This window comes from Cherax quadricarinatus, chromosome 34 (assembly GCF_038502225.1).
Source record: "Cherax quadricarinatus isolate ZL_2023a chromosome 34, ASM3850222v1, whole genome shotgun sequence".
In the NCBI taxonomy this organism is placed as follows: domain Eukaryota; kingdom Metazoa; phylum Arthropoda; class Malacostraca; order Decapoda; family Parastacidae; genus Cherax; species Cherax quadricarinatus.
In genome coordinates this window covers 10837620-10865398 of record NC_091325.1, presented here as the reverse complement: position 1 = coordinate 10865398, position 27779 = coordinate 10837620, and the positions used below count along the sequence as shown (strand labels likewise).

At 39.0% G+C, this 27779-nt stretch overlaps 1 protein-coding gene across 9 annotated transcripts in view; it reads left to right on the top strand.

Annotated features, from left to right (window-relative positions):
* The window catches only part of LOC128693776 (uncharacterized), a 204135-nt gene that overhangs the window by 162303 nt on the left and 14053 nt on the right, over positions 1-27779 (top strand). For 8 of the 9 annotated variants that reach the window (XR_011392762.1, XM_053783629.2, XM_053783628.2 and 5 more), the window contains 7 exons: positions 200-374; positions 623-845; positions 985-1146; positions 4695-4895; positions 5457-5599; positions 12453-12588; positions 20097-20264. Coding sequence is in view for 8 of the 9 variants with exons in the window: in XM_053783629.2 (XP_053639604.1) it covers positions 200-374; positions 623-845; positions 985-1146; positions 4695-4895; positions 5457-5599; positions 12453-12588; positions 20097-20264 (1208 nt within the window). In the remaining variant the exon portion in view is untranslated. The remainder of the gene's footprint in view (positions 1-199; positions 375-622; positions 846-984; positions 1147-4694; positions 4896-5456; positions 5600-12452; positions 12589-20096; positions 20265-27779) is intronic. The other variant, XM_070091158.1, reaches the window with a different exon arrangement.

Below are 27779 nucleotides of genomic sequence, written 5' to 3'. Positions count from 1 at the left end.
TTTCTATATTTCTGCTGTGTGTGTACCTTACCTGCTTCAAGTACAACAAAATACATTTCTTTTATATATAGTATACCAAAATCAAATTTTTTCAAGATAATTAATTAGAATCTCAAAATTTTAGGTAAACATACAGTCTTGAATAGCTCAGCCCTATATCTCTATTTTATTTAATTATAAATGTTCTGACTCCTAACAGAGACAACACCATCTCTCACTACATTAGAAACACTCTCAAATGGTACTGTGGTAAAGTGTCAGCTTCCTTTCATCAGGGCTCTTGTAGCTTACAGTAATGGAGAATTCTGTCACCACAAGAAAAACTTCCGTTCACTGCTTTCACAGTGGATTAGTCGGCATCTGGAAGGAAAAGTGTTAGTATATCTGTGTTTAATATTGTAGTTCTATACAGTAGTTAAAATAGTACAAAAGGATTGTCAAAGATCATTATTAATAGCATATGAAAATCTTTATATATTTTCCAACGACAGTTTCCCATGTATAGTTAATGAAATTCAAAATATCAACCCCAAGTACTTATATTTTTGCTTTATTTTTAAATCAAATTATTTAGTAGAAACACATTTTTACCTTTTCTTGCTTCTTGCCTGATCATCTGCAGGTATGTGGAGCCTCATGAAATTGAGTTTTTCAACATGCCAGATTGCAGTGTGCATAAACCATCATCTGTTGAACACAGTCATCCTCAATCTGAAGTCAATAAAACAAATGTGTACTTCTACGTCACTAGTGCTGGCAAAATCAACCCTAATCTCACTAAACAATTTCCACTTTTTCCAATGGACATCAAAATTAGTGAAGACCTGACCTACCTGAAACCGAAGGTCAGTTTTTTCTTAATATTCTTAAGATGATATGAGAGATTTCTGCAAAAGACAGTGATTAAATTTTTTGTCATATCACAAAAAAAAAAAATGTTATATGTGTAGAGACATGAAAGTTAAAATTATTCCTCTTTCTTAGGTGTCACAGTTGGAGTTGATGACAGCTAAGCACGATGATCGTGGTCCTACAAACACCAATCCCTTACAAGAAAAAGAGGCTTCAGTTGGCACCTCCGCTATTGTCATCATTGTTATCTGCAGCATTGTTGGTGTTACAGTTATTGCAGCTCTTCTCTTCTTTGTAAGCATGCTTTATCCTCTTATGGATGGTATACAGTACCGACATATGGGTGAATAAGGCACAGTAGCAACACTTGCTACTGTGTCTTATTCATCAAGTTTGTTTTAGCCTCTGCTTGCATATAGTGGGGAAACTTAAATGAATGCTATATACGAATTTTGTAACCTTGTGATAAAAGCATCCAGTTTAGCACTTGAACACACATTGTGAAGAATTTCTAGTAACTATTAATTCACATACCTACTCAACTGGAAAGGCCTAGATATTGAAAGTGGGTATTAATTGACTTTTAAATGTCCAAAGGGGTCCTAGGAAATAGCAAATCATCTAAATTTGACTGAATGGACCAATTTTTTAAAATACTAAGAAGTGAGGTACTGAGGAAAGCATAATGGCAGTAAATATACAGAATACCAACTGGGTATCTGGTAGCAGGTAGTTGATAGAGGATTGTTTTGGTCATTGGTGGTGTTAGTGATGTGTGGTAATAGTTACCGTAAGTTAAATATATTGTAGAATTTAAGTGTCACTGATAAGTCTGGTAATGGATGGTAATAAAGATTGTTTCTAGACTGATGGTGTTGGTTGTTGATGAACAAAAGATGCACTTAACGAGGTGAATAGATACCAGTGAAGGGATCTTGATCCAGGGAATTATACTTATCCTTCCCTTCCTTGGAGTGATACTGAATACTTTCCATTATCCAGGTTCTATAAGACCACTGATTAAAATGGATAAAAATCAAACATTTCCAAGAGCTTCATTGTAGATGATGACTATTCAGATCCTTCAACGGCTTCATTTCCAGCTCAGATCGACTGGAGGCTGTGCCTGATTTGACAAGAAGACAAAACCAGAACCACTGAAATATCATTGACAGTACTGTACAGTGGATACAGTTCACTTGCAGAGAATTTGATCAAATTCATTCATCTTGGATAACTCTCGAGAATACTACGGCCAGCATTTTTATTGATAGCCAGAGCACTGAAGCAGCCATGGATGCAAACTCTTCGTAGTATTACCATTCATGCACACTCTAGTACAATGCTTAACTGAGAAAAGAACTGAAAATAAAATGCTCAAGATGGAAGATGAAGGCAGTGTTGCACCAGTTTCGTGTAAACATGCGAGGTTACATTCACTTTCTTCATGTATAAGAAAGTCAGTCCAAGTAGCTTGTTTCTTCTACACAATCTCCATAAAGCAGCAACATTTCAAATAGACAAATTAATATGAACATGCACAGCACTTCTAGAAGGCACACTACTGGGCAAATTTTGTGCTCTGAAAATGTGTGCTTTTGAATACAAATATATTAAGTACTTGACTGAACTGTGCAACTATGCAAGAAAATTTCTGGCTGATACATGCAAAGAAAAAAGGAGAGAAAGGTATGAGGCATTGTCTTTGCTGAGTTAGTCCCCCACATTGAAGAGGCATGGATGAATGAGAAAATGGCACTAGTGTTGAAAGTGGCTGATTTCACCCATCTCTATCAGTCTAGCAGCTAAGAGTCAAAGTTGACACCATGGTCCACTTTACGTGACTCAAGGTGAGTTTTCTCAGAGTTTCATGATATACGGGGACACAAGGGCAGGCATAATGATGTCATTTGAAGATGACAATGCAGATTATATTACACAAACTATACACATTTTAACCAGATGTTGCAAGGGCCGTAGAAGAATTTGAAGATGGGTACCAACCCTTGGGAAGGTAGCTAGACACGCATGATCATGGCCAGCTCCAAGTGTTGCATGCCCCATTCACCAAAGATGTCAGCTCCATTGTTTGTGGGATTGAGGAATGGGCTATCCATTTAAGAAAAGTAGATTTGGTTGTTCTAGATAAAATTAGAGTGCAGTTCTTTACTGCAACTGAGGCTGTGCAGAATGTGAAGATGGAATGCTGTATCCAGTTCTAAGCTCCTACAAAGTAATGTCATGCAGAAAGATTCAAATTCATTGATAATGTCATTCATGGAAATAAGATGGTCTTCAATGCTTCCTCCCAAAGAAATAGCAACAAAGAAAAACAGCTGGTTTATCTGAAATATGACAGAACTTTTTTTTTTCACATCTGTATATTTCCTGTTTGACAAGGGGTTGTAATGTCTTGAGAATCAGGCATGTCCAACCACACACTGATGGAGAGTACTTTTGACTGGGTACAGCCTGGGTCCCAGGTGGCACTGCCTATAACAAGGGAGCATCAGCATGTGATAAGAGTTGAAGTAGGAGTATTATTTAACAAAAAGCATAAGGTGGACCTTGCTGGGTCTCAAGGCAAGTTTGTATGAATGGATATGGAACATTCCAAATGGGCATATCCTGGGGCTCTTCCTGTCACACACACACACATTAACTTTTCATTATTCAATATGTATTATATGACTGAAATCAGCATAAATGGTTCAAATGACAGTTACTTTCAAAGATGCACTAATACAGTGGACCCCCAGTATTCGATATTAATCCGTTCCTGAGAGCTCATCGAATACCGAAAATATCGAAAAGCGAATAAATTTTCCCCATAAGAAATAATGGAAATCAAATTAATCTGTGCAAGACACCCAAAAGTATGAAAAAAAAAATTTTACCACATGAAATATTAATTTTAATACACACAAACTGAAGAAGACATGCACAGTTACATGACACTTACCTTTATTGAAGATCTGGCAATGATTGATGGGATGGGAGGAGGGGAGAGTGTGGATGGTGTTAGTGTTTAGAAGGGGAATCCCCTTCCATTAGGACTTGAGGTAGCAAGTTCTTTTCTGGGGTTACTTCCCTTCTTCTTTTAATGCCACTAGGACCAGCTTGAGTCACTGGACCTCTGTCGCACAACAAATCTGTCCATAGAGCTCTGTACCTCCTGTTCCTTTACGATTTGTCTAAAATGGGCCACAACATTGTCATTGTAATAGTCACCAGCACGGCTTACAATAGCTGTGTTAGGGCGATTTTCATTCATAAAGGTTTGCACTTCAACCCACTGTGCACACATTTCCTTAATTTTTGAAGTAGGCACAATGGATTCCACAACTGGCATAGGCTTCTCAGGGTTAGCCCCAAACCCTTCAAAATCTTTCTTAATTTCCATACTAATTCTCACCCTTTTTACCACAGGGTTGGCACTAGCTTTCTTGGGGCCCATGGTGACTTATTTTGCAGAAACAAGCACCAAAAACAGTGATAATATGGATAATATGGAATGTACCGAATGTATCCTTAGATGCGCGCACACTGGCTGGCTTGTAAACACTGGCACACAAGGGGCAGTTCAGGCCACACGTGGACACGTCTCGTATGAATCATATCAAATACCGGGTTTTCAGTCGGATACAGAGGCAAAATTTTTGCGTTAAAATGCATCGAATACCGGATTTATCGAATACCGATGCCATTGAATACCGGGGGTCCACTGTATATTAATCTCAACATTGAAATATCATTCCATGTATAAAATTAGCTTAAAAATCCAAATTGACAAAAAATATGTATTAATACTCAATATGCAGAATATAAAAATGATTCAGAAGTGCTTTCCTTACGTTCTTAAGATGGTCGTCAAGAGACGAGGCTCTACAAACAACTATTATGGGCGTCGATGCACACCTGTCAGCATGGATGCCTACAGTATGGACAGTGTTTCTGTATATCGCTCCTTTAGACGTAAGAGCAAGAGACGAGCTTCTGGCAGATCTGTTAAGTCTTACTTAAACCAGGCCTTTGATGATCCAGTAAGTATACTGAACTGCTGATGGTAATGGTTAACAGCACACATATTCCTTTATTTTAGCACAAATATTTTAACTCTTGCCTCTTTTGATGTGGATTTCTGGGCTGGAGTTATTCTCCCCTTCTTTCCATTCCCATACATAGTCTCTTATAAAATATTTCTACTGATCTGCCTTTCCAGTTCTCCCAACTTTCTTCTTTCTAATTCAACTTTTTTGTTTTCCCATTTTCTGTAATATTATTTAGTCTTTTCCCTTCTTTCTTCCATTTATTTTTTTTAATTTTGAGATTTTTAATCTTATTTCCTTTGGAAAATATCCTTAAAGATCTTTATTATTCTTCACTTGTTTCCTTCATCTTCGAATGCCACTGAACACAATGATTCCTTGTTAAAAATTTGAACTCTACAAAATTGGAATTAATAAAAATATTCAGTTTAGTATTTTAATTTGCCCAGTTCCAGAAAGCCATCAATTACACTTGGGTCACTTGGATGATGAGATAACTTATTCCGATGCCTACTTAAATGTTTCCTAAAATCTGTATCTTGCCTTTATCCTTAGAATGGCCCCACACGCCTCCTGAACTTTGCCAAGCTTACTCACTTTATCTCTGACATCGATGGTGTATATGAAGAGTTTGGAACTATTCCGGTGAATATGCCAAAATATGACGAGTTACCATCAGGTGTAGAAGATAAAAACAGGTATGTACTAAAATGTTATTTTTTGGGATAATGTATAAGGATATGGTGCTCTTTATAAATAACTACAATATACACACAAATCATTTTTTTCAGCAAACTGGCCATATCCCACCAAGACAGGGTGGCCCAAAAGGAAAAAATAAAAATTTCTCCTTTTAAATTTAGTAATACTGTGTATACAGGAGACAGGGTTACTAGCCCCTTTCTTCCAGAACATTAGTCGATAGTACCAGGGAGGTACTACCGTCCTGCCAAGTGTGTGTAAAACGGAAGCCTGAAACTGTTTTACATAATGGTAGGATTGCTGGTGTCTTTTTTTCTGTCTTGTAAACATACAAGATTTCAGGTACATTTTGTTCCTTCTACTTACACTTAGGTCACACTACATATGCATGTAAAAGCATATATATATATACACACACCCTTGTGTTTTCTTAAATTATTTTACTAGATTTTTTCTTATTTATTTCTGAATATCTCCATGGAAAGTGGAACAGAATTCTTCCTCTGTAAGCCATGTGTGTCATAAGAGGCAACTAAAATGCCAAGGACAAGGGGCTAGTAACCCCTTCTTCTGTATACATTACTAAAGTTAAAAAGAGAAACTTTTGTTTTTCTTTTTGGGCCACCCTGCCTCAGTGGGAAACAGCCAATTTGTTGAAAGAAGAAGAATATCCATACACGTACATATATGCAACCTCTCCTCACTTAATGACAGAGTTCCATTCGTGAGACCATGTCGTTAAATGAATTCGCCGCTAAGTGAGGAGCTTTCCTGGGTGCCATTCTGGTTATGTCTCATATCTGATGTATGCACTGCTACACTGGCATGACTGTCAGTTGTATTTCCTATAGAAAAAATGAGAAGTCTTGCAGTATTATGTGAGGAGAGTATTTTTTGGATCGCATTGTCTGCAATTCTGGAGGAAGTAGAAGATTGTGAATGATGGCACACTATTTGAGAAATTCAAGACTGCAAATTCTGTGAGCTCATAGGAAGAATACAATTAGAACTAAGTAAATAATCTTGTCATAATAGAGAAATGTATAAAATTACAGCCTCTCCTCACTTAACAACAGATTTCCATTCCTAAGACCACATCATTAAATGAATTCGTCGCTAAGTGAGGAGCATACTATAATGGTAGCGAGTGTCTGTCAGCTATCTTTGACATTGTTTCAATGTCGCCTTTGCACCATTTATAACATTTCTGGTATATTTTTAGATGTTTATGCAGTAGGTACTGCATACTGAAATAAACAGAATAGAGGAAATCAGTACTAATATGCATATACATTATTTATATGAAATCTGGTCATAGGGCCCATTGTAAGTCTGAGACATCGGTAAACAAGTACATCGCTAAGTGAGGAGAGGCTGTACATATACAGTAGGGCCCCACTTTATGGCATTTCACCTTATGACATTCCACTAATATGGCAGTTTCAAATTATGACCAAAACTCGCTATATGGCTCCCTGTCTTTCAAATACAGCATGTCCCACCCAGTTTTTAACATTCTCTGTAAGCACATCTATTATGTCTGGAAACTTTCCAGAATTTCAAGTGTTTTAAAGCTATTCCATATTTTATGTCTTCTTTCAACAATGCGATCTTTCCCCACTGAGGCAGGGTGGCCCAAAAAGAAAAACAAAAGTTTCTCTTTTTAATTTTAGTAATGTATACAGGAGAAGGAGTTACTAGCCCCTTGCTCCGGGCATTTTAGCGACTCTTACGACACACATGGCTTACAGAGGAAGTATTCTGTTCCACTTCCCCATGGAGATAAGAGGAAATAAGAACAAGTAGTAGTTTACCTGGAGTTTACCTGGAGAGAGTTCCGGGGGTCAACGCCCCCACGGCCCGGTCTGTGACCAGGCCTCATGGTGGATCAAAGCCTGATCAGCCAGGCTGTTACTGCTGACTGCATGCAATCCAATGTACGAGCCACAGCCCGGCTGGTCAGGTACCGACTTTAGGTGCTTGTCCAGTGCCTGCTTGAAGATAGCCAGGGGTCTATTGGTAATCCCCCTTATGTATGCTGGGAGGCAGTAGTAAGAAAATAGAAGAAAACCCAGAGAGGTTTGTATATATATGCTTGTACTTGCATGGGTAGTTTGATCTAAGTGTAAGTTGAAGTAACAATACATACCTGAAATCTTGCCATCATGTAAAACAATTGCAGGTTTTGATTTTACACTCGCTTGGCAGGATCGTAGTACCTCCCTGGATGGTTGCTGTCTACCTACCTATAACCTAGAATATTTTATATGTATATGTACACTGTATTTTACTCTGAGAATTATACTTGTGTACCTGTACCTAAATACACTTGCACACTTTGCTGGTGTGCAGGTACACATTAAAATCACTAAGTCTCTCTACTCCTGACGCCATATAATAATCTCTTAGGTGCATTAAATGTCGTATTATGTTAATATAGACATTTCCATTAATCCATCTATGATATTTTTTCAATATTATATAATAAACAAGCTACATAACATATAAACATGATAAATACACCCTACAATAGAATAAATTAACATAAATACGAGATGTGGTAGCCAGATGGCTTGTAGGAATGACGGCAAGAATAAAGTTTTCTTCAGTTCAACATCAGAGAAAAATTATTTTTTATTAACACATCGGCCGTTTCCCACCAAGGCAGGGTGGCCCAAAAAAGAAAAACTTTCATCATCATTCACTCCATCACAATCTTGCCAGAGGTGTGCTTACACTACAGTTATAAAACTGCAACATTAACACCCCTCATTCAGAGTGCAGACACTACTTTCCATCTCCAGGACTCAGTCCAGCCTGCCGGTTTCCCTGGATCCCTTCATAAATGTTACCTTGCTCACACTCCAGCAGCACATCAAGCATTAAAAACTATTAGTCTCCATTCACTCCTATCAAATACGCTCACGCATACTTGCTGGAAATCCAAGCCCCTCACACACAAAACCTCCTTTACTTTTACCTTCAACCTTTCCTAGGCTGACCCCTACCCTGCCTTCTCTCTGCTACAGATATATACACTCTCGAAGTCATTCTATTTTGTTCCATCCTCTCTACATGTCTGAACCACCTCAAGCACCCCTCCTCGTCCCTCTGGATAATAGTTTTGGTAATCCCACACCACCTCCTAATTTCCAAACTATGAATTCTCTGCATTATATTCACACCACATGTTGCCCTCAGACATGACATCTCCTTGTTGCAACTTTCACCACCCATATAAGTGTGTTGGTATAAGTATACTCTCATACATTCCTCTTTGCTTCCACAGACAAAGTTCTTTGTCTCCACAGACTCCTAAGTGCACCACTCACCCCTTTTCCCCACATCAGTTCTATGATTCACCTCATCCTTCATAGACCCATCTGCTGACACGTCCACTCCCAAATATCTGAATACATTCACCTCTTCCATACTCTCTCCCTCCATTCTGATATCCAATCTTTTGTCACCTAATTTTTGCCATCCTCATCACCTTACTCTTTCCTATATTCACTTTTAACTTAATTCTTTTACATACCTCATCAAACTCATCCACCATCTTCTGCAACTTCTCTTCTGAATCTCCCAAAAGCACAGTGTCATCAGCAAGGAGCAACTGTGACAACTCCCACTTTGTGCTAGATTCTTTATCTTTTAACCCCACACTTCTTGCCAAGACCCATGTATTCAGTTCTCATACAACCCCATCTATAAATATATTGAACAACAATGATGACATCACACATCCTTATGTAAGGCCTACTTTTACTGGGAAATAATCTTCCTCTCTCCTACACACTCTAACCTGAGCCTCGCTATCCTCGTAAAAACTCTTCACTGCTTTCAGTAAGCAACCTCCTATTCCATACACCTGCACCATCTGCCACATTGCCCCCCTATCCACCCTGTTATATGCCTTTTCCAAATCCATAAATGTCTCAAAAACCTCTTTACCTTTTTCTAAACACTGTCCACCTGTATGTTTCACTGTCAACACTTGGTTTACACACCCTGTTACTTTCCTAAAGCCTCCTTGTTCATCTGCTATCCTACTCTCTGTCTTACTCTTAATTCTTTCAATAATAATTCTGAACATTATTGACGTACCACAACACAATGGTAAATAATAATTCTACCATACACTTTACCAGGTATACTCAGACTTCTTCCCATATAATTTTTGCACTCACTTTTGTTCCCTTTTTCTTTATACAAAGGAGCTATGCATGCTCTGTGCCAATCCCTAGGTACCTTACCCTCTTCTATACATTTATTAAATAATAGCACCAACTAGTACTCCAAAACTATATCCCCACCTGCTTTTAACATTTCTATCTTTATTCCATCAATCCCAGCTGGCTTACCCCATTTCATTCTACCCACTGCCTCATGAACTTCACCTACACTCACAACTGGCTCTTCCTCACTCGTATAAGATGTTATTCCTCCTTGCTCTATACACGAAATCAAGCTTCCCTACCTTCAACAACATTTAACAATTCCTCAAAATATTCCCTCCATCTTCCCAATACCTCTAACTCTCCATTTAATAACTCTCCTTTCCTATTTTTAACTGTCAAATCCATTAGTTCCCTAGGTTTCCTCAACTTATTAATTTCACTCCAAAAGTTTTTCTTATTTTCAACAAAATTTGTTAACATCTCACCCACTCTCTCATTTGCTCTCATTTTACATTGCTTTACCACTCTCTTAGCCCCTCTTTTTCTCTCCATATACTCTTCCTTCCTTGCATCACTGCTACTTTGTAAAAACCTCCCATATGCTAATTTTTTCTCCCTTACTACTCTCTTTACATCATCATTCCTCCAGTCGCTCTTCTTCCCTCCCGCACCCACTTTTCCAGTAACCTCAAACTTCTGCTGAACGTCTTACACTTCATTCTTAAACAACATCTACCCCATTGCCTATACTCTCACTAGCCCATCTATCCTCCAATAGTTGTTTATGTCTTACCTTAACTGTCTCCTCTTTTAGTTTATAAACCTTCACCTCTCTCTCTTACTTGCTGCTTCTGTTTTCCTTGTATCCCATCTACCTTTTACTCTCACTGTAGCTACAACTAAAAAGTGATCTGATATATCTGTAGCCTCTCTATAAACATGTACATCCTGAAGTCTACTCAACAGTCTTTTATCTACCAATACGTAATCCAACAAACTACTGTCATTACGCCCTACATCATATCTTGTATACTTATTTATCCTCTTTTTCTTAAAATATATATTACCTATATATAACTAAACCTCTTTCTATACAAAGTTCAATCAAAGGGCTCCCATTATCATTTACACCTGGCACCTCAAACTAACCTACCACACCCTCTATAATAATACTGGGGTTAACTGGAAAATTATTGCTTTCGTATGCCTTCACTCAGCACTCAGAGCGTCATTTCTTCTAAGAATGGTGTACATGAGAATGAGAATGTTCCTCTTTGTTGATTCTACTCTATCAATATGGAGACAACTTGTGCACAATGTAAAGTGTTTATATTTTGATACGTATAAGATTCACAGACATGGGAATGAACTTGGATCAACCAAAAGCAGATGCATCCGTTTGTTTACATTACGTGCGGGTGAGGTGGGCTGCCCTGGCTTTCTACCATACTTTCCACACCTGACTTCCTATAAATAAACACGACTTGCCTCTCACCCTACATTAAAACTACAAATATTTTCAGGTAATTAATGAATATACTGTATATTTATTTTATCGCTCTGGGGCACTTTAAATGTCGTATATTACGTGTGGGTGGGGTGGGCTGACCTGGCTGGCTACCATACTTCCCAAACCTGACTTACTACAAATAAAAATACGACTCGCCTCTCACCCTACATTAAGACTACGAATATTTTAAGGTAAATGAATGAACTGTGTACATGTATGTATTTTATTGCTTTGGGTCGCTTTAATTGTCATAATATATTGTGTGTGGGTGGGGCGGGGTAGGCTGATCTGGATGGCTACCATAAGTAAGTTTATTTATGTATACACAGATACAGTTACATAGATTATCATACATAGCAGCATATGTGTAGAGAACCTAGGATAACCCCAAAAAAAGTCAGTGACTTTTTTCTATTCAAATTTCCCACAAATAAATACGACTCACCTCTCGCCCTACATTAAGACTACAAATATTTTAAGGCAATAATGAGTTCATTGTGTGTGTATTTTACTTTCATTGTTCTTAATGCCTAGTTCTATTGCTTACTTAATATATGTTAATGTAAACTTGTTATCTGACATTTATAAGAGGAAGAAAAATGGTGTTCTGCTTTCCGGTGATGTCTGCTTTACGGCAGTAGCTCGGAACCTAATCTGCCATATAAGTGGGGCCCTAGTGTATATATGTATGTGTAGCCTCTCCTCACTTAACGAAGTACTTGTTTACCAACGCCTCAGACTTACGATGGGCTCTCTGACCACTATTCATACCTAAATAATGTAAATTAGAGCTGATTTTCTCTATTCTGTGTATTTAAATATACAGTACACTACTGTATAAACTTTTAAAAATATACCAGAAATGTTATAAATGTTATAAAAGATGGTCAACATGAACTCACTACCATTATACTATGCTACTCACTTAGTGATGAATTCATTTAATGAGGTAGTCTCAAGAACAGAGCTCCATCAATAAGTGGGGAGAGGCTGTATGTATTTTTTAGAATGTCTGCCATTTTCCACCACGGCAGGGTCACCCAAAAAGAAAGACAATTCATATAGCCTTTATAATGAATTTCTCAAATTTTTTGAAAGCATGATCATTAGGAGTGATGTATTTAATTGAAGATTAACATTTATAATTTTTCTCACCAGATATGCAAATGTTATACCAGTGCCAGAAACTAGAGTAGTGCTGAAATTGCCAAAGGATTCACACAACTCTGAGTACATCAATGCCAACTATGTGAGAGGTGCCAGGAATGAATCCAAGTACTATATTGCAACACAGGTAAATTTTATTAGTAACATGATATTTGCAGGGATGTGCTAAACCCATATGGGCAGTAAAGAACCTGGAGAATATGAGGTTGTTTGGTTTTTATCTAGATATTAGTATGTAGCTCCAGTTTCTTGAATCAGGAGCTCATTACTATAGTATCAAAATACCGACCCCTTGAACGGTGCAGCACAGATGATATATTCTATCAGAAGGATATTTCATTTATTATCCCAGAAATAATTTACAGTATATTGTACAGTGACTAAAGTTAGAATTTTTTTTTTTTTTTTAAGTTCTCATGTAGAATAATGCATGTAATTCTTGAGATATACTCGTTTCGATTCAAGTAACCATGACAAGTGGAAAAATTACTTTAGTCATAGTGAATATGGAAAAAATCGGAAGGCATTGACTCTGATGTTACTTGCCACAAGTTGGGAGAGCAGCAAAATTTTGTTCCGAGATCATTCCATGATGCTGCTTACTACCAGCTGTGTGAGCTTGCCAGAGAGTTCCTCCCTGACCACAGCTGACAGGATGGTAGGAGTAGATGTAAAATTGACAACGGCAAAGTTCCATTATCTTCTCTTCTGCTCTACTCACCCTTGATAGCATTATTGCATTGTTTAAATTACCTTACAAAATTAAGCAGATTATGGTAGGTCAAATACCCTGAGGTGAAAACAACTGATTTCTCAGTGGCCCTTGAGCCAGCCTGCTTCCCACAACTGGTTGAGATCTTCAAATAACTCTGACTCTTACTGAGGAAACTGCTGGAGATGCAGTAATGTATTGCTACAAAACACGACCAGCATTTCATGCATGCCGGGATTAATCCCTCAGTGTGCTAGCTGAAGACGCTTTCATTTGAACCACACAATCCCCCATGAGATACAGGAGAAACTTTAAGGACAAGTGTATGATGAGAGCCAGTAAATATAAGAAAATGATAGGGGGGGGGAAGAAGTGGCAGTGCCAAAGGGCTAAACCCCACCAAAGTTACTTCAGCCACCCAAATAAAAATACGTATATAGTAATAATGATAACTCTGCAAGTGTGACCATGGCGTAATAGCTCACAAAATGCGTGCTAAAGGAATAACAAGAAAAGTTGGAAGATGGATCTATAATTTCCTCACAAACAGAACACAGAGTAGTAGTCAACAGAGTAAAGTCTGAGGCAGCTACGGTGAAAAGCTCTGTTCCACAAGGCACAGTACTCACTCCCATCTTGTTTCTCATCCTCATATCTGACATAGACAAGGATATCTTCCTTTGCAGATGACACCCGAATCTGCATGACAGTCTTCCATTGCAGACACTGCAAGGCTCCAGGCGGACATCAACCAAATCTTTCAATGGGTTGCAGAAAACAATATGAAGTTCAACAATGAGAAATTTCAATTACTCCAATATGGTAAACGTGAGGAAATTAAAACTTCATCAGAGTACAAAAATTCCGGCCACAAAATAGAGCAAAAAACCAGTGTCAAAGACCTGGGAGTGATCATGTCAGAGGATCTCACCTTCAAGGACCATAACATTGTATCAATTGCATCTGCTTGAAAAATGACAGGATGGATAATAATAATAATTCAAAACTAGGGATGCCAAGCCCATGATGACACTCTTCAGGTCACTTGTTCTATCTAGGCTGGAATATTGCTGCACACTAACAGCACCTTTCAAGGCAGGTGAAATTGCTGACTTAGAAAATGTACAGGGAACCTTCACGGCGCGCATAACGGAGATAAAACACCTCAATTACTGGGGGAGCGCTTGGAGTTCCTGAACCTGTACTCCCTGGAATGCAGGCAGGAGAGATACATGATTATTTACACCTGGAAAATCCTAGAGGGACTAGTACCGAACTTGCACACAAAAATCACTCACAACGAAAGCAAAAGACTCGGCAGACGATGCAACATCTCCCCAATGAAAAGCAGGGGTGTCACAAGCACCTTAAGAGACAATACAATAAGTGTCAGGGGCCCGAGACTGTTCAACTGCCTCCCAGCATACATAAGGGGGATTACCAATAGACCCCTGGCTGTCTTCAAGCAGGCACTGGACAAGCACCTAAAGTCGGTACCTGACCAGCCGGGCTGTGGCTCGTATGTTGGATTGGGTGCAACCAGCAGTAACAGACTGGTTGATCAGGTGGGAGCGAGTACTGTGCCTTGTGGAACAGAGCTTTTCACCGTAGCTGCCTCGGACTTTACTCTGTTGACGACTACTCTCTGTGTTCTGTTAGTGAGGAAATTATAGATCCATCGACCGACTTTTCCTGTTATTCCTTTAGCACGCATTTTGTGCGCTATTACACCATGGTCACACTTGTCGAAGGCTTTTGCAAAGTCTGTATATATTACATCTGCATTCTTTTTCTCTTCTAGTGCATTTAGGACCTTGTCGTAGTGATCCAATAGTTGAGACAGACAGGAGCGACCTGTTCTAAACCCATGTTGCCCTGGGTTGTGTAACTGATGGGTTTCTAGATGGGTGGTGATCTTGCTTCTTAGGACCCTTTCAAAGATTTTTATGATATGGGATGTTAGTGCTATTGGTCTGTAGTTCTTTGCTGTTGCTTTACTGCCCCCTTTGTGGAGTGGGGCTATGTCTGTTGTTTTTAGTAACTGTGGGACGACCCCCGTGTCCATGCTCCCTCTCCATAGGATGGAAAAGGCTCGTGATAGGGGCTTCTTGCAGTTCTTGATGAACACAGAGTTCCATGAGTCTGGCCCTGGGGCAGAGTGCATGGGCATGTCATTTATCGCCTGTTCGAAGTCATTTGGTGTCAGGATAACATCGGATAGGCTTGTGTTAATCAAATTTTGTGGCTCTTTCATAAAAAATTCATTTTGATCTTCGACTCTGTCTGGTTAGCGGCTTGCTAAAAACTGAGTCATATTGGGACTTGAGTAGCTCACTCATTTCCTTGCTGTCATCTGTGTAGGACCCATCTTGTTTAAGTAGGGGCCCAATACTGGACATTGTTCTCGATTTTGATTTGGCATAGGAGAAGAAATACTTTGGGTTTCTTTCGATTTCATTTATGGCTTTTAGTTCTTCCTGCGATTCCTGACTCCTAAAGGATTCTTTTAGCTTAAGTTCAATGCTTGCTATTCCTCTGACCAGTGTCTCCCTATGCATTTCAGATGTATTGACTTCTTTTAGCTGCTCTGTTATTCTTTTCCGTCGCCTGTAAAGGGAGCGCCTGTCTCTTTCTATTTTACATCTACTCCTCCTTTTTCTTAGAGGAATAAGCCTTGTGCATACATCAAGTGCCACCGAGTTAATCTGTTCTAGGCATAAGTTGGGGTCTGTGTTGCTTAGTATATCTTCCCAGCTTATATCGGTTAGGACTTGGTTTACTTGGTCCCACTTTGTTTTTGTTATTGAAGTTGAATTTGGTGAATGCTCCCTCGTGACTAATCTCATTATGTCGGTCTGGGGCTCCGCGCATACATGACTGAACCTCAATTATGTTGTGATCTGAGTATGTTGTTTTTGATATGGTGACATTTCTTATCAGATCATCATTGTTAGTGAAGATGAGGTCTAGTGTATTCTCCAGTCTAGTAGGCTCTATTATTTGCTGGTTTAAATTGAATTTTGTGCAGAGATTTAAAAGCTCGCGTGAGTGTGAGTGTGTCATTACCATCAGGAAAAGATTCTCTATCATTTCATAAGATTTTTTTTTTTTTTTTACCATGAGACACCTCAGGATTTGGGGTTTCAACAGTCAATGGGTTAAAAGCCCATTATATTGAGGCCCATTAGATCAAGGTATTACTGAACTTTTAGTATGGTAATTGTTGGTGTTCATTGTTTTATCTGATATTTCAAGCTTAGAACTTCTTTATTCTGAGAAGTATATGCAACTAAGATTATTTGTGAAGCTGGCATAAGTTAGTGTACATGTAAAATAACCTTGTTACCTGGACCTGGAGTTTACTGTCTATCTTTTGCAAGGTTCATTGCTGTTTTTAATATTTTGTTTTAGCTCTTTATTTATCTATGTGATGTTTTACTATGTGGGATATTATGAACAGTATTATGAAAACTCTTATAATGCTTTTAATTAAATTCTTTTCTCTTATGAGCGTTTCTACACTACATGAAAGTGGAATGAGGTAATGATGTTGGCGAAGGCAGAAGACCCAAATAACTTACCACTACTCGTGTATAAAAAAGCTTCTCATTTGTTGTCACCCATTATTGCAACACTTTTTACAACAAACAAACAAAAAAAATTTATTTCTTTGCAAGATTACACTGAGATTATGATATTACAATAATGAGTTGCAGTGCAAAGAGAGCCACTATCATGCTTAACAAGTCCATTGAATCTTCAACCTTCCCATCCCTACTCAAGACAGCAAGGGTTATTCCAGTCCACAAAGGAGGTGATCCTACTGATTTAAATAACTAATAGACCTATGTATATTAAACCTACCCCTTCTGTCTAAAATCTTTTAAAAAATCAAGCAAGTTTACTCCTGCTTAGTATCCCACAACATATTTAACCCCTGCCAGTTTGGATTTAGGCCAAGCAAAAGTACAAATGATTCAATTACACATATGCTTGAACTTCTTTATTCGGCACTTGAAAAAAAAGGAAATTCCACTGGGTCTCTTCATAGATCTATGGAGAGCATTTGATACAGTCAACCATGATCTCTTACACCTAAAACTTGAGCATTACGGGGTCAGAGGACACTCGCTCGATTACCTAAAATCATATCTTGGCAATAGACACCAGTATGAGTGTCTCAATCTTCAACTTGTCGGTTTTTTAAACCATTCATCACACAGACACCAGTATGTATACACAAATGGTGTTGTCTCCATCACACAACCTGTTATTGTTGGAGCCCCCAGGGTAGTGGTCCTTGGACCAGTACTCTTTCTCATTTACATCAGTGACCTCCCCAATGCTTCTAAACTACAGCCTCTCTTCACTTAGCGACGTACTCGTTTACCGACGCCTCAGACTTATGATGGGCTCTTTGACCAGCATTCATACCTAAATAATGTATATTAGAGCTGATTTCCTCTACTATTTCTTTTATTTAAATACAGTACACTACTGTATAAACATTTAAAAATATAACAGAAATGTTATAATTGGTGCAGAGGTGACATTAAACCAATATCAAAGATGGCTGGCACGAACTCGCTACCATTATAGTATGCTCCTCACTTAGCGACGAATTCGTTTAACGACGTGGCCTTAGGATTGGAACTTCATTGTTAAGTGAGGAGAGGCTGTACTTAAGCCTGTTCTTTTTGCAGATGACACTACTTATGTCTTCTCTCACCCAAACCAGACCATACTTAGAAACACTGTAAATGATGAGCTACTAAAAATATCTACTTGGACAACAACCAACAAACTTACTCTCAATATTGACAAAAACTACTACATACTGTTTGGAAACAGAGCTGTAGATATTCAACTAAACATATTGTTATATGGTTCCCCCATTTCAAGACACACTGACGGCAAATTTCTATGGCTCCACATTGATTGCTGTCTTAAATTTCAAACCCACATACAGCATATTTTCAAAAACATCTCCCAAACAGTAGGCATCCTTTCTAAGATACGATACTTTGTACCCCAAATGGTACTCCAGGTCTTTATCACTCTCATCTAACCTTACTGGTAATCACCTATGGTATTTGTGCATGGGGGTCAACCACAGCAAATCATCTTAAACCTTTAATAATCCAACAAAAAGCTGCTGTGAGATTGATTACAAACTCCTGCACCAGGCAACACACCACACAACTATTTAAGAGCTTGAACCTGCTTAACATACAAAATGCTCACTCATATTATTGTGCCTACTACATACACAGAACACTATTCTCCAATATTAACCCTCCTCTCAAACTCCTTCTTGAGAACTACAGGAGAATGCACTTGCATAATACAAGATACAAAACACTCTTTGATATCCCTTATGTCCATCTCTTCCTAAGCAAAAATGCTATGCACATACAGGGCCCTAAGATCTGGAATTCATTGCCTGAACATACAAAAGGGGCCCTGCCTGCACACCAATTTAAGGCTTTGCTTAGAAATCACTTCATCTCCCAAAATTAACCACACAAATACTATATACTGTATTATCACCAACAACTCAAAAACTCCAATCTCATTATGTAAAATGTGCCAAAACATAATACTGTAACCTGTTAATCAATTCATCTCAATTATAAATTCAGTTACTGCTAAACCACTACCTACCTCTGTTGAAATATGAAAACCGATGTTCAATTCAAACCAACTATGTTATACAGTAATACCTCGTATATCTGGTTTGCCATTATCCTAACCTCGCCAATATCTGAACAGGTCCTGGAAAACGGCAGAATTCTAAAATTATTTCCAAAACATCGAAACGGCTGTTTGGATACAGCAGAAGGCTGAATCAAACTTCGTGCACACTTTTAGTGTACCATTTGGCCACTAGGAGCTGAACCCTTCGCCACCTACTGTTCTCAGTCCTGCTATTGTCTCCTAACTAAATAGGTGCGCATAATGGCGGTGCAGTCTGGAAGCGAGTTTGTGGCCTTTGTGGGGGTTCCACTCCTCCTTTTAGCTTTCTTACAGCTGTGTTTGTCCAAGCTATCTTGAGTATGGCACCAAAAATGGCCAGAAATGTGCTTACTCTAGAAAAAAAAGAGGGAAATATTGTTGCATGTGCATGCTGGCTGGTCCAAGCCTGGGGAAAAAAACTACAGAAGATGGTGTGCAGGACTGGCTAGAGTGTGACAAAGACAACCCTTGTGTGCAATCTCTGATGGATGCAGAGATTGCAAAATCAGCGTTGCACCCGGAACATTCCAAAAGTGACAACGACGACGAAGATCCAATGCTTCCAAGACCAAAAATTTCAGCAGCAAGGGCAGGTGTTGAAACACTTTTGGAGTATTTGGAGCATCCACTGCCCACAGCCCATTTGAAAAGTTATGGTCCTGTGGTCCATGAAATCCAGGAGGCTGTTATTCGAGCCCAGAGTGTCTGGTCAAACCGCCAGACGACGTTGGACTCATTTTTTTAAACCTACAACGCTATCGCCGATGGCGATATGACTGGGTATGGATCGTCTGTTGGGTTTCAGGGCCACTGACAGCATAAGCCGTATCGAGCCCACTGGGTATGGATGGCAACATGATGACACGGATGCGCATTTTTCCTCCCTCACTTATCCGGAAACCCGGTGTTTCCTAACTGGTATCAGACCATATAGGTCAGATATGAGAGGTATCACTGTACGTATATGCCTAGTATTAAGTAGTCTGTTATGCATTAGGTTTAGTCTGCCCAAAATGCCCTGGCATGATAGAGTAGCTTTCTTTGTATATACTTAGTAAATCAAAATTGTAATTACATGTTGTAAACTATGCAAAGAAATAAAATCCTTAATCCTTAATAATGATTTGTCCAAGAATTAAGAAAATTATACTTCATTCTGACATTTTTCTAATTATTACCAAACACAGGCTCCTTTGGATGACACTGTAGCAGACTTTTGGAGAATGATTTGGGAGCAAGAAACAAAGGTGGTAGTGATGCTTACGGATTTTGTAGAGAAAGGGATTGACAAGTGTGCAGACTACCTGCCACCATCAGAAACACTAGATTGCCACAGATTATATGGAGATTTCCAGGTGAGTTTCTATTTGCAGTAATTTATGTACAATTATGAATTATTTATTGAATGACTATTATTTAGGTGTCTTCCACTAATCATGTCCATGGTGCATCTAACAAAATAAGCAGACTTCTGGATGCCACTACTGCCTGGCTCTGACTGGGTCTAAGACAGACCAAAACAACATAAGCTTCTTTCTTCTATATGTGTGGGTTATTTGTGTGTTATCAGTATCTCTGGGAGGTTAACTTTCTCCTACCAGATAATGTAGACCAAACTGAATGTAAGCTTTGCCAGATGAACAATTGTTACACCTTCCATCCTTATGAATTGGAATGCAATAAAATTAATGAATTCAGTGACAACTAACTCAGAAATGTTCAAGAAATTTCCAACCTTTCTGGAAAAATACCCTGACTTTGCCCACTATAAATAATGCATAACCACTTAAACTTTTTTTTCTTGCAAACATTTCTTGTTAAAATATAAAAGAATATTTTTGTAATATTTTTGTGACCTCATTCATGTTTGCATAAATAACTCATTGTGATCATAATCAGATATAAATATGTAAATGGTTCATTACCACTGTACCTTGTTTAGTTATCAAAATTTTGTGGCCCAGTCCCTGGACCCATTATATGCCTCTAATCTTTTGAGTATTGCCCACAGGTTGGATATGGGGTGCATAAAATATTAAACTAAACTAACCACTAATCTTCAGGTTTGGCATGGGGTACATAAGGAAGTTATGCAACTAGCTTTCCAAACCCACCTTGTTTCAGGATAAGAAATTTTAAAATTTAAATATAATGTGTAGGAAAATCCAAAACTTGGAATCTGTAGTTCCTGAAGGTGCTCAGCCCCTTAGCATTGATAGAATTGAAAGTGTTTAATCCCTGTAGGTTTTCATAAAGGACAAGGGCATGAAGGACATGGACATGGAACATAAAGGATGTGGAATATAAAGGAACATGTAAAGTAAAAGGACACAAGTGCAACTAATGTGACATTTTATTGTGGCAATGTTTCGCTCTCCAGGAGCTTTGTCAAGCCGTTACAAACAGTACATGGACACACAGGGTATATATAGGCTCAGAGTGAGCCTATTACATATTATCGGTAATTCTACCAACATTATTACAATTAGGAACGTGGACACCATGCACAAAGGAGAATGCCATAAGGGATATGGACAGTGATCTGAAAATAAGTCATAGTGAGCCAAAGATACAGCGAGCCACAGTGATCAACCTGCGACTGGTTTTGAGAGTTCTTACTCCAACAGCCCAAGGATGAGAAATTTCAATTACTCAGATATGGTAAACACGAGGAAATTAAATCTTCATCAGAGTACAAAACAAATTCTGGCCACAAAATAGAGCGAAACACCAACGTCAAAGATCTTGGAGTGATCATGTCGGAGGATCTCACCTTCAAGGACCATAACATTGTATCAATCGCATCTGCTAGAAAAATGACAGGATGGATAATGAGAACCTTCAAAACTAGGGAGGCCAAGCCCATGATGACACTCTTCAGGTCACTTGTTCTATCTAGGCTGGATTATTGCTGCACACTAACAGCACCTTTCAAGGCAGGTGAAATTGCTGACCTAGAAAATGTACAGAGAACCTTCACGGCACGCATAACGGAGATAAAACACCTCAATTACTGGGAGCGCTTGAGGTTCCTGAACCTGTATTCCCTGGAACGCAGGCGGGAGAGATACATGATTATATACACCTGGAAAATCCTAGAGGGACTAGTACCGGACTTGCACACGAAAATCACTCACTACGAAAGCAAAAGACTTGGCAGACGATGCAACATCCCCCCAATGAAAAGCAGGGGTGTCAATAGCACGTTAAGAGACCATACAATAAGTGTCAGGGGCCCGAGACTGTTCAACTGCCACATCTATCACAGCCTGGTTTATCTGGCATTTGATATAGTGAAATGGCTTCCTCCTGAAGATTTTTACCAATGTTCATTCAGCAATTTTTACATTTTTTGGTAGTACATTGATTAGTAGAGGCCCAGGGATGTTGATACAGTGTTCTCATATTGTGCCCCTGGAACCCCTATTTCTAACTGGATTTATTTTACTCTACTTCCAATATCTTTTACTCCAGTGTATTGTCATAGTAGTGTGTAGGTTTGGGACTAGGCTGTTTTGTTTGTTCCATATTATCATGTGCCTCTCTCTCTCCTCTGCTTCATAGTACATATTCAGTAGTTTAAATGCTTTATTGCTACTGCAAGCAGTAAACAGTTTCTGTATCTGTTTTGTACCTCTGTAAGTGTGCTCAAATTATAAATAAATAAATAAATAAATAAATAAATCTAGAATATCTTAACTGCCTCGAATAGAGCCACTAATGCTGAACAGTACTCTTGGCAAGATGTACCTTTATCTTTGAAGAGTTTCGAGAATTTCACTACTCTTGGAGCCTGGCCATGGGCTAGACTCGTCTGGTGCTTGCCTGGTCAATCAAGCTGTTGCTGCTGGAGGCCTGCTGCTCTACATATCCCTCACAGCCTGGTTGATCTAGCACCTGGTGCAGATGCTTGTCCAGTTTCCTCTTGAAGGCTTGTACGCTTGTTCCAGCCGTGTTTCTGATATCCTCTGGTAAAATGTTGAATAGTCTGGGACCCTGGATGTTGATACAGTGTTCCTTTTTTTGTCCCCACTGCACCCCTTCTCCTTACTGGGTTTGTTTTACACTTCCTCCCATATCTGTCGCTCCAGTATGTTGTTATAGCAGTGTGCAGATTTGGGACCAGGCCCTCGAGTACTTTCCAGGTATGTATTATCATGTATCTCTCTCTCCTCCACTCCAATGATTACATGTTCAAGACTTGAAGGCATTCCCAGTAATTTAGATGCTTTACTGGCTCAGTGTGAGCTGTAAACGATATCTGTATTTGTTTCGGCTCTGATATTTCTCATGCTTTGAACGGGGCTGTCAGCACTGAGCAATATTATAAATGAGGGAGCACTAGTGATTTGAAGTGTGTCACCATCTGCATTATTTCTCTTGTTTTGAAAGTTCTCAATACCCACCCCGTAATCTTCCTGGCTGTCATGTTCTTTGTCTTGTTATGGTCTTTAAAAGAAAGGTCAACTGACATAATTGTTCCCAGGTCTTTTACGTGTTCCTTTTGTTCTGTTTGGTGACCCTCTTAAGTTTTGTATATAGTGTTCCTTTTGACTTCTTCATTCTTTCCATACCTAAGTAGCTGGAACTTATCAGCAATGAACGTTATGTTGTTCTCCAGTGCCCACTAGAAAACCCTGCTTATGTCTTCCTGTAATTTTTCAGTGTCCTTTACCATAATGACTTTCATGCTTATTTTAGTGTCATCTGCAAATGATGATACAAAAGTGTGCTGGGTATTTTTATCTATGTCTGTTATGATATCACTCCATAATCGCATTTGTGAAACGCCTTGCAAAATCTGTGTAAATCACATCTGTGTTTTGGTTATCTTCCAACGCCTCTGTAATTCTGTCATAATGGTTCAGCAGCTGTGACAGGCATGATCGTCCTGCTCTAAAACCATGCTGGTTCAGGTTATGCTGGTTCATGAACTTTGTAATCTGCTGTCTCATCGCTCTTTCGAAGATTTTTATGATGTGAGAAGCTAGGGCTACTGGTGTGCAAATTTTAGCTTGTGCTCTTCTACCTCCCTTATGCAAAGGAGCTATGTCTGGACTCTTTAAGGCCTCAGGTGTTTCACCTAGATCTAAGCTCTTTCTCCAAAGAATACTGAGGGCTCATGCTAATGGTACTTTGCACTTCTTTATAAATAGAGCATTCCATGAATCTGGTGTAGGTGCTGAGTGAGTGGGCATGTTATCCATTGCTTTATTGAAATCTGTAGGATTTATACTAATGTCAGTTAGTTGATCTGTGTGGTCTTCTGCTGGAGTGAAAAATACTACTGCATTTTCTGCCTTGCTGTCATTTAGTGGGTTGCTGAACACCGACTCGCTGTTCTTTTAGGATTTCACTCTTTTTTTCCTGTTCATTGTCAGTATATGAATCTCTTCTCAATAATGGTCTAATTCCACAGGCATTCTTAGCTTGGATTTTGCATAGGAATAGAAATATGATGGGTTTCTTGCAGTATCCTGTATGACCCTTTGTTCCCTTTGCACTTCTTGTGTTAGATATGACCTAAGTTTTTGCTCTAATTCACTGATCTCTCAGCTAAGACTATCTTTCCTCTGTTGCAGCATATTTGCGTTTTTAAGCAGTTTGGTAACTTGTTTTCTTCTGTACCATCTCCTATGCTCTCTCTCTATCTGATCTTCTGGGTTTTCTCAGTGATATTTGTATCATACATACCTTGTATGCTTCTGTATTCAGCTTCTTTAGGCTAAGGGGACAAAAGATATGAACAGTATACCTGGAGAAGGTTTTGGGGGTCAATGCCCCTGTGGCTCGGTCTGAGACCAGGCCTTGTGGTGGATCAGGGTCTTATCAACCAGGCTGTTACTGCTAGCAGCACACAAACTGACATATGAACTGCAGCCCGGCTGGTCAGGTACTGACTTTGCCTGTCTAGTGCTTTCTTAAAGATAGCCAGGGGTCTATTGGTAATCCCCCTCATATATGCTGGGAGGCAGTTGAACAGTCTTGGGCCCTGGACACTTATTGTGTTGTCTCTGAGTACTCATGGCACCCCTGCTTTTCATTGGGGGAATGTTGGATCTTTTCCCAAGTCTTTTGCTTTCATAGGAAGTGATTTTCTTGTGCAAGTTTGGTACTAATCCATCTAGGATTTTGAAAGTGTATCTCTCTTGCCTGCATTCCAGGGAATACAAATCAAGGGACTTCAACCGCTTCCAGAAATTTAGGTGCCTTATCATACTTGTGTGTGCCATCAGAGTTCTTTGTACACTCTCCAGGTCAGCAATTTCACCTGCCTTGAAGGGGGCAGTCAGTGTACAGCAGTATTACAGCCTAGAGAGCAAGCAATTTCAAGAGAGTCATCGTGGGCTTGGGGTCCCTAGTTTTAAAGGTTCTCATTATCCATACTATTATTTTCCTAGCAGATGCAGTAGATACATTGTGGTCTTTGAAGGCAAGATCCTCTGACATTATCACTCCCAGGCCTTTCACATTACTTTTTTTGCTCTATTGTATGGTTAGAATTTGTCATATATCCTGATACAGTTTTATTTTCCTAAAGTTTTCCATATCTGAGTAGTTGAAATCTCTCTTCATTGAACTTCATTCAGGTGTCATCCACAAAGGTAGAAATGGAGCTATGGTTTACATATGTCTTTGTCAGATATGAGGATGAGGAATAGAATGGGAGTTAGTACTGTGTCTTGTGGAACAGAGCTTTACACTGTAGCTGCCTCAAACTTTACTCTGTTCACTATTCCTCTTTTTGTTCTATTTGTCAGGAAGTTATAGATCCATCTACCAACTTTTTCTGTTGTTCCTTTATCATGCATTTTGTGTGCTATTACACCATGGACACACTTGTCGAAAGCTTTCGCAAAGTCTGTGTGTACTGCATCTGTATTTTGTGTATCCTCTACAGTATCCAGGATCTTGTCATAGTGGTTCAGTGGCTGGGACAGGCAGAATTGACCTGCTGTAAACCCATGTTGCCCTGGGTTGTGTAATTGATGGGTATCTAGGTGGTTGGCGATCTTGCTTCTTAGAGCCCTTTCAAAGATTTTTATGATATGGGAGGTTAGTGCTAACGGTCTGTAGTTCTTTGCAATTGCTTTACTGTCAATTTTGTAGAGTGGGGCTATGTCTCTTGTTTTTAGTGAGTGTCGGATGACCCCTGTGTCCATGCTCCCTCTCCATAGAATGCTGATGGCACACAACAGGGGCTTCTTGCAATTCTTGATGAACACAGAGCTCCATGAGTCTGGGCCTGGGGCAGAGTGCATGGCATGTCATTTATTGCCTTTTCACAATCTTGTGGTATTAAGGTAATATCTGAGATTTTTGAGATTACCAAATTTTGGGTTTCGTTCACAAAGAATTCATTTCGATTGTCGACCCTTAGTCTGGGTAGCAGCTCGCTGAACACTGAGCAGTATTGGGACTTTAGTATCTCACTCATTACTTGGCTCTTACTCATTTCTTGGCTGTCATCTGTATATGTCCCATCTTGCCTAAGCAGGGGCCCAATGCTGGATGGTGTTTTTTTCCTTAGAATTGGCATAAGAGAAGTAGTATTTTCGTTTTTTTCAATTTCCTTTATGGCTTTTAGTTTTTCCTGCGATTCATGTCTCCTGTAGGTTTCCTTCAGCTTAAGTTTGATATTTGCAATTTCATTGACCAATGCCTCCCTTCGTATTTCAGATATACTGGCCCCTCTCAGCAGCTCTGTGACTCTTTACCTTCATCTGTATAGGGAGCATCTCTCTCTTTCTAGTTTACATCTTCTCTTTTTTTTTTCATAATGGAATGTGCCTTCAGCAGATCTCAAGAACCACAGAGTTTATTTTTTCAAGGCAAAGGTTTGGAGCTGTGTTGTTTAGGATCTCTTCCCAGGTTTTCATTTAGGACATGGTTGACTTTTTCCCATTGTATGTTTTTGTTATTGAGGTTGAATTTTGTGAAGACACCTTCATGACTTCAGGAGCCTGGTGCATACATGTCTGTACCTCTATTATGTTACGATCTGATATGGTTATATTACATATCAGATTATCGTTGTTAAAGAAGATGAGGTCCAGCATATTTTCTAGTCTCATAGGCTCTAATATTTGCTGGTTTAACATGAATTTGGTGCAGAGATTTAGTAGTTCGTGTGTGCGAATTTTCATCTGAGCTGCCTCCTGGGGTGATAAGTGCTAAAATATTATTTGCTACACTCCTCCATTTTAGGCATCTCAAGTTGAAAGCTCCCAGTAGCAAGATGTAATTTTATAATGATACTACTACTACTAATAATAATAGTAATAAATGTTCATTGCCTTGCAAAGCTTACAATGTATGGTTTACATATTATACAATATTAATTACAAGGAAGCTTCTAGTATGTCTAGGCATTTCGGGTAGACTAATCCTAATTCTTACTCTGTATGACACAGGTTATGGAGCAGTATATTTTAATATGTATCTTATTGCATACTAGGTAACTGAAGTAATTAATTAGATTTTTAATAATGAGGTAGTACAAAACATATAACAGTATTACAATTAGTAAATTTAGTGAGGGAAATGGTAAGTCTTGGCATGATACACTGTTTCTATTAAAGCCCCTATATTGGGAGAGTTTCTTAGGCAAACTTAGGGCTAACTTAAGATTTATTAGGCAGTAGCTATATTAGGAAATTTATGTTTGCAGTCATTTGGGTGAGTGTAATTGTATATTAAGGGGAATCACAGATATTGAGAGTAAATCTCTCTTGTTTTGGATGTGTGCATGAAATGAATAAGAGAATAGGTGGTTTTGATATAGTTAGCTGATGGTGGGGTGTGTTAGGGAGATAAGATATTTTTTAAGTTGTTTTGAAAATGGTGGTCGAGTCTGTAGTTCTAGAGTT